This window comes from Ricinus communis, chromosome 5 (assembly GCF_019578655.1).
Source record: "Ricinus communis isolate WT05 ecotype wild-type chromosome 5, ASM1957865v1, whole genome shotgun sequence".
NCBI classification, from domain to species: Eukaryota; Viridiplantae; Streptophyta; class Magnoliopsida; order Malpighiales; family Euphorbiaceae; genus Ricinus; species Ricinus communis.
Window position 1 is genome coordinate 13,574,775 of NC_063260.1, and position 12,886 is coordinate 13,587,660.

Sequence of the window (12,886 nt, forward strand, 5' to 3'; positions counted from 1 at the left end):
ATCAATTTGGTCTAATTTCTAGAGGAATAAATTATAGTCCAATCCTCTATAACATTTATTACAATTATTCTATGAGCTCGCGTAATCATAAGACTTTATACTCCTCAAAATGTCAAAAAGAAAAACTGAATCATGCACCACGCATGATCTTCAAACCAAACCGCTTCTAACAAACTTTCAACGCGCTCACCCGCACCAAACAACTCTCCCTCCCTCGCTCGTCATTAGCCCGTCTTTTCCACGCTCCTACCGCGCTTCTATTTTAAATTAATCTCTCTTTCCTATCAGCAGGGAAAGAGGGGGAGAAAAAAAAAAAAAAAAAAGAAGAGCTATGCGCATTGCGCACCCATCCCGTTGTCTCATATCTCTCAATCACAACATTGTCCATTTCTCATCTTGTTATTCAAGAAACAGATTGCTCTCGCTGAAACCTCTTCTTTTACCACAAAAACCACAAACCCTAACACGATCTCAAAGAACAAGAATGGCTGCTGATATTTCTACTCCTGCGATCTCAGCAGCAGCAGAAGAGGACGCGAAATTTGGATTCACAAGACCTGAAATGTACAAGAGCAACCTTGCAGGCACTGTTGATCAGTACGACCGACATGTGTTTCTTTGTTTCAAGAACCCTGACGCGTGGCTTCCACGCGTCGAAGAGTCTCAAACCGATCCTCTACCTAAGCTCTTCTCATCCGCTGTTAAAGCTCGAAAAAATGATATCACCATTAAGGTGTGTATGGCTCTTTAGTTTGCTTGATTTTTTTACTTAATTTTTTTGGTACCTTTATTTTTGCTGATTTTTCTTTTATTGATAGACAAAGGTAACAATAAGCGAAGGAGGTGAAGGGACTGACTTTGAGAATGGTGATGTTTTGATTTTTCCTGATATGATTAAATACAAGTGAGTTTTTATTTTTTTCTTTTATCTTTTAATTTTTATGAGAGATTTTAAGACTTAGATTGAAATGCTTCCAGTTAGCACTATTTAAAAAGTTCTGCTATTGTTTATCTATGGAATCACTTGTTTTGAAATTTATGTGAAATTTTTGTGTGATTTTGGCAATGGCAAGGTGTTTGAAAGAGACGGACGTTGATGGTTTCGTTGAAGATGTGCTTGTGAATGGAAAACCATGGGCATCCGGAGTGCAAGAGGTGCTCACTGGGTCACATGTATTTGTGTGTGCTCATGGTAGCCGCGACAAGAGATGTGGGGTTTGCGGTCCTATCCTTATTGAAAAACTCAAGGAGGGTATCCAATCTCGAGGCCTCAGTGATCAGATTTTTGTTAGTGCCTGCTCTCATGTCGGTGGGCACAAGTATGCTGGAAATTTGATCATCTACAGTCCGGACTCTGAGGGTAAAACTATGGGTCATTGGTATGATTTTTGACCTTTTGTTTCTTCTTGCAATAGTTAAGATTAGAAGCATGTTGATAATATGCTTCTGTTTACAGGTATGGCTATGTTACTCCGGACGACGTGCCTGAAATTTTGGATCAACATATTGGGAAAGGAGTCGTCATAGAAAGGATTTGGAGGTTTGTCATTGTGCTCATGTGTCTGATGCATTTATTTATTTAATATTACTATTTATGGTTCTAGCATGTTAGATAGTTGCCACTTATTGTTTCAAGTGATAGATTCCTTGTAGTGCAGTAATGCTTTTAAGTCACACTATTCTTTTGTCCTTAAGTGTGGTCTTGAATGTTCACTTTTCTTGCCATGCAGATTTCGTTTTAATTAATTGGTTAAGCAGTTATCTTAGCTTTCTCATTGTAATTAGTTGATGAAGTAGTTTGAAGCTTGTTTTTGCTCAATCCTGTGTCTCACCATCTGAAAACACACACTATTTATTTTCTCGATGTGAAGTTTCTGGAAGTGTTCTTATCTTGAGCTTGTATGTCACTAACTTTGGCAGATTAGTTTATAGATTTTGCAGGATCCTAGTAGCTTTAAATCAGTAGAATCTAGATTGTAGTTAAGGCCTGCCGAAGTCTTGTTTCTGTGCGACATTTCCAAATACGTCAAAGCGTTGAAGATGAAAAACATAATACACTTAACTTGCGTGGATGTTTCTTCTAAGTCAGGGCTAATTACTTGTTGCTGCAAGCAATACACTTCTCATTTTCTGCGCCAAATGCAAATGTTCTATTTTTATTTAAAGCCTGATTTTGTACATTGAAATGCAGGGGAAAAATGGGAGAAGTAATTGAAGAGGGTGAAAAGGTGGTTGAGGAGAAGCTTCCAAACGGAAAAGATGTGAAGGAAAGCAAGAAGCATGATGAAAGCAGCACTAATGTCAATAAAGAGAATGTGGGTGGCTGCTGCCAAGGTTCCAATGGCTTTTCATGCTGCAGAGATGGAAATTTGGGTGCAAATGAAGAAAAGAAAGCGAAGGAAATCGGTGAAGTTCGGGGAAAGAAGAGGCTAGGTAGTTTGTCAAGCTGGATATCATCGTTGGAGCAAAGTGATGTTCTTGCAGCTGTTGCTGTGATTGGGGCAGTTGCAACCATTGCAGTGGCCTACAGCTTATATAAAAGGTCAGGCTGAAATATGCCTTGTGCTCCATGCATTAGTAATGCCTGTGAGTGCAAACCCTTTCTTTTTGTAGGGCAGATCCAGAAATACTAAAAATAATCCTCCAAACCATCTCTTGTGGGGAAAATGATACATATATTGATGTTCTGTGAGTGGAAATATATCATCAAATTTTAGCCAATTACAGATGAAACACGGCCCAACTCTCTCTTTTCATGATTTTTGGAAATTATGTTGTTACTAGAGTGACACAAAAGTCGATGAGTGGTTCATGCTAATGTTGCAAATTGTGGTGATAACTGATGATGCTTTGTTAAATTCAGTGACTGGTTTATTGTTGTAACTGTTCTGATCCTCTGACAAATATTGCTTTGCCCGTGCAAATATTGCCTGAGAAATTGGTAGTTTGTTGTATCCAGGACAGGACAGCAAAGCAGAACTTCGATGCTGAGAACAGAAGTTGAAAATGAAAGAGACTGAAATGCTTTGTAATTTAAGACAAAAGGTGAGAATGCATGTACGTTTGTATTTTGCCTGTATGCGAGTGCAGATGGTTAATATTCAGAATGGGTTCTTATTGAGTATTGATGTTTTTAGCAGTTGAGTTTTAGCTGGACACTGTTGCCTAACTATATTAACTTCTCCCGTCTCTCTTTTTACTGTTGTTTTTGGCAAGCGGTTAAATATCTGATTCAGTTGCCAGCTGCATGTGCAAGGTGTCCTTTTTGACCTGGTAACTGTTTAATGTGTTTCACCAGTCGAAAATAGCATTCCGTTTTTGTTTCCTCCTTGCGTATTATATTGTACCTGACAAAGGCAACCATGGCAACTTACTTTGGGTGTGAAAGCCTTCAGAGTTCCAAATGCTTCATGAGCTAATACTGATGCAACTACATAGTAAACGACTATCATCCTTACAAAAGACTAGGACCCGATCAGCGAGGTCGAAAGGTACCCAATATTAGCAAAAAGAATCCCATGCCCAAGCATTATATACACATTATGCCTACCTTTAAGTGGGCACCCCTACATCAAAACCTCCACTAACCATTTGGTGGATCATGTATTGAGCTTTGCAATCATTTCCTCCACCAGCCTAAGTGTTGTTGTTTCCCTGATTGTCTCTCCTTCTGCATCGATTTCCTGCATAATCTGCTCCACGAGTTCATGTTTCGATTGTTTCCCTCTTGTGCCATAACCTGAATAATCCCTCAAGAGCAATAACAGTTCTTGAGCTGTATCTTTAGCCCTCCATGTTCCATCCACACTTAACTGAAGCAATCCTGGCATTACACCTTCCCTTAAAATTAATCCTCTGTATTTATCTCTGCAACTCTGGCATATTAGAAGGAGAATTACCACGGCATGCTCTTTGCATTGGGGGGAACCCTCTTCAATATTCTCAACCAATGCCCGAATTGCACCTCCTGTAGTGGCGGTTTGAAGAAGCGCAGTCTCTGATAAAGTAATGATGTTTTCTAGCAGTGCCATCGCTTTCTCTACCAACTGCGATGATTTTTCATAGCTGTGAATTATTTGGAGCAGTATAAAAACTGTTCCAGAAGAGACAATCGATGGAATAATCTGCTGGCAAGTTGAGAGATTGTGGAGAGTTGCTATAGCATCAAGCTTGGCTTGCATGCTAATGCAGCTTGTGGCGGCATCATCATCTGCATAATCTTGATTAAGGACTCCAATAATGAGTGGGATAGCACCGAGAGAAGTAATTGCCAGCTTGTTTGGCGCACAAGAAGAGAGGATTAGCAGAGCAGCTATTACCAGCTCAAGCAGTGTCTCGTTTGGGCAGTCCAAGAGCTCTAACAACACGGGCACAACTCCTGATTTGACTATCCGAATCTTGTTCCTGCAAATGATAAATAATTTTCATTAATCACAATATAATACATGTTTTATCTCTATAAAACATATTATTATCACCATATATGCATTCATTTACAGTTAAGAGATGAAAATTGTGAATGTCTGAGAACTGAGGGGCAATCAGCTCACCGTTCACTGCCAAATGCAAGGCTAAGCAAAGCAAAGAGAGCAGCTTCTATGGCTTCACAATCTTGAGACTGAAGCATTGCAACCAGAGGCGAAATAATTCCTCTTTCGACCAACTTGTGCCTCTGCTTGCTGCTAAATTTACCAAGATCATTAGCAGCCTGAATCTGTGCTTCTCTTCCGCCACTGAAAAGATTATGCACCACAAATTCCTCCATCCCCCCCTCTCTCTCTCTCTCTGTCTATCACTCTCTCCCCCTATTTGCTATAACAATAAGATATCTTATGGTTAGGAAGTAGTAATAGTGGTAGCAGCAGCAGTAGTAATGAAGTTGATGTTGGTGTTGGTGTTGGTGATGGTGATATCGGTGGTTGCTTGAGGATGTTGCGTTAATCTTTTTTGGGTATCCATTGTTTCAGATTGAAGCAACTTGCTATTCTCTTTTAAGTCTGCCTTTTTATTTATTTATTTTCATTTTCTTTCTTTTTCTTGAATGCCGATTTGGAAATACAATGAAGATTCCTTATAATACATCTTTAACTTTCCTTTTATAGAAGCAAAGGAAACACTATCAGCTTTTCTTTTTTCTTTTTCAATAGGTTAATATTTTAGCAGTGATTTTCTTCCAATGAAAATGGATTTATGATAGGCACGTAAATATATGCAGGGACTCTGTTGCGATATTATTTGTTTTCTTTCCTATGGCATGCATGCCATGTCATCTTTATATACTGTAACAGGATTTCTTAGCACTATTACTACAAAGCAGGGAAAAGATAAGAATATTTTGGACTTAAAATGAAGGGAAATCAATTTGGGTCATGAGATTCTTAGCACTTAATTTCAGTTTTTCTTCTTCAAGGAATCAAAGATGGCTTTTTCTTTTGCGGCGGCATTGTCTTTAAGGAAATGCTTGTCATATTTTTATGATGATTCTTGATGGCATAATAGGTGATGATCTACATGCCCCACTTCTCTTTTCTTCCTTTTCTTTTTTTTCATATACTTTGATTAATAGCAGTCTTTACTCTTACTCATGCTTATGTTTTTCTTTATCTACCAGCATTAACAATGTTTTCTTTGTCTTTTTTAACTCTTGTTTCTTGAATTGCAATTGCCAAGTGCCAAGTGGTTAAATTTATTGGTTTGTTTTATTTTTATTTCAATTCTTTATATTCGCACGAAGCTAGATATGTAAGAGATTAGCACTTTGTATAATTGGGCTTCAATGCTTAGCTAGAATGTAACTGGACCAGTAGTTCTTCTTTTTTTTTTGAACAATATTGGACCAGTACTTCCAGTAACTAGTTTTTAACAGGGTTATACCTGTGGCTGTATTCTTTTCTTAAAGTATTATTACATAAATGGTGTTTCAACTTTTAGATTTTTACTATTTGAATGTCTCGTTTTCATTTTTATTCAATTGAGTATATCAACTCTTTAATAGCCGTAACTTTTAGTGCTTATGTCTGAATAAAACGTATAAAAATGCTGACTTAGCATAAAGTGAATATATTATTGCTTGGTAATACCGCCGTATTATCTAAGAGATAGAAAAAAATTTAATTAATCTCAAATAAAAACAAAAAAAAAAAAAACAGACAAGAGAAAACCTTAGCTTTTCATTTACAAAACTGAATTTAGAGATTTCAAAACATCTCAAATTAGGAATTTTATATTCTTGAAAGCTGAAAACAAAAACATCAGAAAATAATTACTTAGTACCAATGTAAGATCTCTGAAAACCCAAAAAAAAAGGGATCAAAAACCATAATTTCTTCTTTCTTCCCTTTGCTCTTCTCTAGTTATCGTTCTCTCCTTTTTATTAACTTGAATCTCAACCTATTGAAATGTTCTATTGCAAGAAACATCTTCACAAGACTAAAATAACCTTCCAAAATTAGCATCCGTTTAAGTTTTCCTTATGATGCGCCTTTGTCCACACGAGCACTTGATGTTGTCTTTCATTGCAGAAGTCTTCTTTCTTCTTCATTTTTTCTTTTAATCTTTGTTTACATTTTATGGGGTTCGGAGTTTGATTCCTTTTTTTTTTTTTTTTTTCCAACACAAGAATTTTATTTGTGCAAGAAAAGGCAAGGGCATTTTGGTAATACATCTGTAATAAAAATATTACTAAATTACTCGGTCCATTTTATGTTGGTCAAAACTCCATTCAATCTTAATCAGATAGAAGCATTAAAAGTTACAACTATTAAAGAGTTAATATATTTACCTCAATATAAAAATAAACGAGACATTCAAATAGCAAAAATCAGAAAATTGAGATACCATTTATATAATAATAATTTTTTTAATCATAAATAATAAAGTTTCATAATATCTTAAATTGCTTATAACGAAAGGTTTTATAATTATTCACGAAAAAAGAAGTTTTATAATTTAATATAAAAAAATTCTATCAAAGGGAGTTTAGCATTGAGATTGAAAAAGTGCTTTTCTAATTTTACTTTTTTATTTTGAATGATTTTTTGAGTTTTAAAAATTATTTTTGCCAAAAGCAGGTGAGTGTTAAAAACAGTTTATAAAAAGAATAAATAAAATTAATATATTAAATCAAAAAAATTTCAAACCTATTCTTCAAATACTCAACAACAATTCTAAACACACCCTTAAACATATACAATTTTGCATAAGAAAAAATCACAAACACTAAATTAATTTTATAGATATCTATAAATTTATTAATAAACTAAAAGGGTGGAATTAACATAAGTTTGTATAAAAATATGTATAATTTATTCTTGATATATAAATTAAAATAATTTTAATTATTACTATTTTTATTTTGCAGACATGGTTACGACATATTTTTAGCACTTGGTGAAACATATTTTTAACATTCCAACGATTAAAATACAAGTATAAGTAGCAACTCTACACCTTAAATTTGTGAAAACTGAAAATTAAAACTAAATTTAATTTTAATCTCATTAGCTCATAATTTCATCATAATTAATTTGTTCAATCTTTTGACAAAATTAAGAGAGTATAATATAGGCAAGTGGATGCAGCATTTGGAATTAATTAACTCTTTTTTTTTTTTTTGAAATAAAACTGGTTAATGTTGATGTCGTTTTAGCTCTTTTTTTTTAATTTATTTTCTTAAATGTGATATATCTTGTGTGACCAAGGATTATAATTAAAAAATCTTTCAATGTGAAGTAGGGGATCATATATGGAGAGTACAAAATTAAACACTTTAAATAAAAAAGAAACAATCTTACTTGTACACCATACCTGATAAAAGAATGACGCGTATGTATGAATATTTTATACTTTAATTTTAGATGATTGATACATATTTTATTATTTAAAACTATTAAATATGCGTCAATTATCTATTAATTTAGTATATAAATAATTACATACATAAAAAAGTTTATATAAAAATTTCAAACAGAAAAACATACCAAAAATCATAGACAAATAGATTCTATAAGACAATGAACATGGAGATCAATATTCCACATGATCGATCGTTAATTTATTATTAGCATTAATTTATTTCCTCCTGTTCAAGAATCCCATCTTTTAGAAACTCTAACTTTCAGACCACCTTTCATATGAAGTACCACAGAATTACATGGAGTAGCCGGACGATTGTCAACTACTTGAAGAGAGTAATTCCATATAATAGCAGAAGCAACGATCTTCATTTGCAAAAACGTCAAGTCCTTACCTAAACAAGTCCTAGGTCCTGCATTGAATGCAATGTACTTGTAAGAGGGTATGTGCTTGATTTGCCCTTTCTCGCAAATCCATCTCTCAGGCTTGAACTCTGAGCAATCTTTGCCCCATATTTCTTCCATTCTTCCCATTGAGTATAAGAAATACAGAATCCTCGTATTCCCAGGAACGCGATGGCCGCTAGGAAGTACGTCTGCTTCAACTGACATCTTGTGGTTGATAGGAATGGATGGATATAATCGAAGGGTCTCGCATATAGCTGCATGGAGGTAAACTAGTTTGTTAAGAGCTTCAAGACTGAAATGCCTCCACTCGTCATTCGTGTCTGGCTGTACTTTTGCTTTGATCTCCTCCAAAATCTTCTTTTCGGCAGAAGGGTGCGTTCCGATAAGCCAGAAAAACCAGGCGAGAGCAGCACTTACTGTGTCTCTCCCCGCAATTAAAAGAGCAGTTGCTGTGTCTCTTAAAAGCTTATTTGATTTGACAGGGACGTTGACATCTCCTCCTTCAACTTCCATGAAGTAGTATGTCAGTAAGTCGAAATAATCCTGATCTCTCTCTTTCTGGTTTTTGCTTCGTCTCACTTGCTCTCTCTTTCTTGTAATGCATTGCTCCAGAAAACGATCAAAGGTGTCCCAGGCATTTCTTAGCTTCTTCTCTTTCCCAATACGAAGCCTTTTTTGCAGCTTCCAGATGCTTGATGGCACAAGGTAACGGTAAAGAACTGCCTCCTCAATATCATCAAAAGCTTTGGCGAACGGAACGTGAGGAAACTCGATGGAAAGGCTATCTGGATCATAGCTTAACGCCAATATACAAATGCTATCGAATGTGAATCGCTGGAACACGTCTTGTATGTCGACTTCACTTGCTAATTCTGAGACATTGTCGAGTACTACGAATAGACCTTTTAAGATCTTATGCTCCACCGTTCTTTCCACAGCAAGATGGAATCTCTTGCTTTTAAGTAAGGAGTGCATAATTCTCCTCTGAATTCTCCAACTATCCGAGTCAACATTGAAAATCCCATCTCCAAGTACTTCAAAGATCTGCCTGAAGTCTGGTCCTTTAGGGTAGTTGGCGAAGTTCTTGCTGACAATGTATTGCACATTCATGGGATCACTAGTCATCAAGAAATTCATGCCACTGAACCAAGGCCCTTGGAACAAAAGCGTGCCTCCACTTCTTTGAAGAACATATGTAGCAAAATCATGAACACTTGAAATGGGGCGGAAAAGTAGCCCTGGGATCATCCCAACAACAGGCCAATTTGTGACTACTAAGCCTCTACTCCTCCACCAAACCCGAAGAAAAATAATTGAAAGCAATGCGATTGCCATCTCTGTACACCCTATCATGGTTGCAATATCTGTAATTTGTAAGGAATTACAACCCAAATGCAAGATTTTTATATTACCAACGACATGGGGGTACATCGGGTGTTTATCTTCTTATCTTCAGTTTTCGAGGCGCAAAATAAAATCTGAGTGCTAAACTCATGACCCTCCGAGAAAATTTATTAGATGAGCCTGTGGTGCTGCTGTGTATATGGTCATGTATGTATATGTGGTCAATTGGTTATGCAGATGCGCCGTATGTAACTGTAGTCACGCCATTTTTGCCTACAGACACAAGAGCATTTCCTGATATATCAACTTATGTTCACTAAAAATTAGAATTCAAACACAATCTTAATTTGAATATGAACAGTTTATCTGAAAAAAAGAAACATCAATGGTAGGTGCCATGGCTTTCCATGACAACACATTACAGTAATTAATGAATAATTGTAATAAGTAATTGTCAAAGAATATCATAATTCGTGTAGTTTATTAAATTAACTGTGTGCAGTGGAGAGGAAGTGCAGCCATTACTACCAGGCAATTGCAATCCCAAAGAGACCAATTGCAACAACAAAGACTAAGTAGATGTTTGGAACCACACATGATGATATTGGTTATTGATTAGATATATAAGTTCAACTAGAACTAGATATCCTGTGTTGAATCAAGTTCCGGAGTAACTTAGATACTTTTTGCAGAAAACTATTTTGTCCAGTATTTTGTTCTAATGGTATTTTGTCCAAAACAAGTGGCATTTTCAGCTGTTTTTGTAATGACACGAGCAATTTCTGCTAAACAATCCTTTTGGTTTATACAAGCCATCTATGTTAGACTTCATTTCCGATATCTGTTTCAGTATTCCGAATAGCTATGATAACACAAAAACACAATACCAATTACTCAGAAAATGAACTTCATTGAACTATCAATTTTAAAAACATTACATGGGTGGTAATAACTACAATCCAAGAATAATACCATCCATCGAAAGGCTACTAACAGAAATGCCTAAACAATAAAACATCACTGATATATATAAGTGATAAGTTTATGTTTTTTTTTTTGGCTACAGACAAAAAGAGATATTTAGTTATAAATCATGACACAAAAAAGTATCTCATAGGTAAAAAGTTTCTATTTGTAAGGATCTAATAATGATCAGCTATCATTATCATATTGTCCATGTTTGATAACGTGAGTTTGGAGCTCATTAACTTCAAATTTTATTATTTTACTGTTAAATCATATATTTAAAAAGTTATTAGTTCGATGAGATCGATTTAATAATCAAACAATAATATATTGAGTTATTAAACTCTAAACTCGTATTATCAATTACGAAAAATATAATAATGATGGTTGATCGGAGGTCAATTGATACTTTTTAATAGTTTATTTATATTTGTTACGGTTTTTAATCACATGACTCTTTTTATTTGAAAAAAAATTACATGTTAAAAGTTGTCAAATAGTAAAACCACGTGATATCTTTTTATACTTATTTCTATATATGTAATAACATATTTCAAGAAATCATTGTAAGAAGATAAACATCTTTTATTTTGTTCTTCAACCGTTCATAATCTATCATTATTAGAGTCCTTTAATTTTTCACTCTATCCTATTGGGATCCTTCAACCTCTTCAACTTCATCAATTTCTTGAGCAAAATCTATCTCCCATTTTTCATTTAACTATTTATTTTCAGCTAACATATTTTTCTCATATTTTAAAGTATTAATAATTTTTTAACTCTATCACTTATGATGTCATCATGCCATTCAAAATATTCATCGCCTTTAATTTGAAATTAAAATTAAAAGTTAAAAAAAATCAATCCAAATTAAACTAAATAAATTATGCCTCTAATTACAGATCAAGAATTAAATTAGCCCTCTAATAACACAAAACAACCTTACATCATGATTTGGACAACCATATAACCTGTATTGTCCAGGTCTTTAATCTGTCCAAGAAATCCATCTTAGGGTCTTAACCTTCCAACTACGGACTCAACATTTTGGAAAATCCCTCGTAATGGAGTTCAACATTTGAGCTCCTTTGCAATCTGGATATTGAAGAAACAGAAGGAGAACAAGAAGGGTAAGCTATCCCAGTTTTTGGCCAAGCCAATTTTTGCTTCTAATTTTGCTTAATAATAAATTGCATTAAAATCCCACCATTTGTAATAGTGGGAGTATCACTCTCATTAATTTGGCTGGCGAGAGGGCTCTTTGACAATGCCTTCTGCCACTCAAAGCAGTGGGAACAATTTATTTTGACTTCTTTCGGATCAAATCATCTCGAAATGAAAATAAAATTTTTATTTACCCTAAAATGAGAAAAGGCCGCCTATTTATAGAGGTGGAATTTTCTGTGAGGCTTTTCATCGAACAGCTCACGTGCGCTTTCTGGATGTATGATTGGATTAGAAAATGTAAATGTTTTTGGTGTAAAGAGCTGTAATAGGAGAAACCCACAGTTTAAACTAATGATAAGACAAAGTGCTCGTGTGGATTATTCTGTGCCGGTTCACTAGTTACCATGTACACTGATGTAGTGAGTTTTGGTTCCTTCATTTATGTTACCAATTGCCTTCTTGTTATTGTTTTTGACACTCAAATATGGCAACACAATGCATTTCAAAAATTTAATTTAATTTTTCTGTTTTAAGTGTTCAAGATGGATTGCATTTCATTGTGCATTTATATTATATAATGTAGTCATGTTGTAATTGCAGTAAACCATTAACTTGTGTGGAGAAGTTGCTGCATAAGTACATTATTGTTGTAATTGCAATTCATTCGAATTATTATTAACACTCCTACCAATCTGTTGTACCTATATATATAGACACACGGCATTTTAATTAAAAGTAAAATGACGCAAGTTCATTTTGTAATTATCACACAACAATTCAGTAAGGTTACTTTTTGTGGAGATTCAGCGTCACAATTTATCTTTCTCCACTCATAATGCATGAAAGCTGTTGTTTTTTGCGTGTCTGATCTACTTATGATTATTGTGTGTTTTAAGATTGACCAGCTCAATTTGAGTTAGAAAATAGAACTGAAACTCTGATAAACAGTTCATCAGATGTATATTTAAAGTGCTGCATCAGTTCGCATGGTGATGTACGAGTCACTTCTTATTTTACATAGAACAAAAGAACTTGTAAATTTGGTAAACAATGTAGAACAAACTTAGAAACATAACTAATACAAATCAGATTCAGAAATCCATATCTATATACCGATCCTCGAAGGACATACTCTATATCTATATATC

At 34.6% G+C, this 12,886-nt stretch overlaps 3 protein-coding genes across 3 annotated transcripts; 1 reads left to right on the top strand and 2 right to left on the bottom strand.

Moving 5' to 3' along the window:
- Positions 1 to 283: 283 nt before the first annotated feature.
- LOC8281796 lies at positions 284 to 3,121 on the top strand. The gene is made up of 6 exons (XM_002521426.4): positions 284 to 733; positions 819 to 904; positions 1,074 to 1,379; positions 1,457 to 1,540; positions 2,192 to 2,542; positions 2,960 to 3,121. Exons 1-6 carry the CDS (start codon positions 332 to 334, stop codon positions 3,018 to 3,020), a joined length of 1,290 nt encoding a protein of 429 aa, XP_002521472.3. The 5' UTR covers positions 284 to 331; the 3' UTR covers positions 3,021 to 3,121.
- LOC8281797 (U-box domain-containing protein 6) lies at positions 2,696 to 5,023 on the bottom strand. The gene is made up of 2 exons (XM_002521427.4): positions 4,551 to 5,023; positions 2,696 to 4,404 (listed from the first exon to the last, which is right to left on the bottom strand). Exons 1-2 carry the CDS (start codon positions 4,763 to 4,765, stop codon positions 3,600 to 3,602), a joined length of 1,020 nt encoding a protein of 339 aa, XP_002521473.1. The 5' UTR covers positions 4,766 to 5,023; the 3' UTR covers positions 2,696 to 3,599.
- A 2,953-nt stretch (positions 5,024 to 7,976) lies between these two features.
- On the bottom strand, positions 7,977 to 9,646 carry LOC8281798 (alkane hydroxylase MAH1). The gene has a single exon (XM_002521428.3). The coding sequence runs from the start codon at positions 9,612 to 9,614 to the stop codon at positions 8,085 to 8,087; it is 1,530 nt and encodes a 509-aa protein (XP_002521474.2). The 5' UTR covers positions 9,615 to 9,646; the 3' UTR covers positions 7,977 to 8,084.
- Positions 9,647 to 12,886: the final 3,240 nt, after the last annotated feature.

Bases quoted from the DNA above. Each gene is read 5' to 3' on its own strand.
- LOC8281796 (XM_002521426.4), top strand. From the start codon at position 332: ATGCGCATTGCGCACCCATCCCGTTGTCTCATATCTCTCAATCACAAC. The intron at 1,541-2,191 runs GTTTGTCATTGT...ATTGAAATGCAG, and splicing joins GTCATAGAAAGGATTTGGAG to GGGAAAAATGGGAGAAGTAA. The intron at 2,543-2,959 runs GTCAGGCTGAAA...TGTTGTATCCAG, and splicing joins GCCTACAGCTTATATAAAAG to GACAGGACAGCAAAGCAGAA.
- LOC8281797 (XM_002521427.4), bottom strand. From the start codon at position 4,765: ATGGAGGAATTTGTGGTGCATAATCTTTTCAGTGGCGGAAGAGAAGCA. The intron at 4,405-4,550 runs GTGAGCTGATTG...TATCATTTGCAG, and splicing joins CTTGCATTTGGCAGTGAACG to GAACAAGATTCGGATAGTCA.
- LOC8281798 (XM_002521428.3), bottom strand. From the start codon at position 9,614: ATGATAGGGTGTACAGAGATGGCAATCGCATTGCTTTCAATTATTTTT.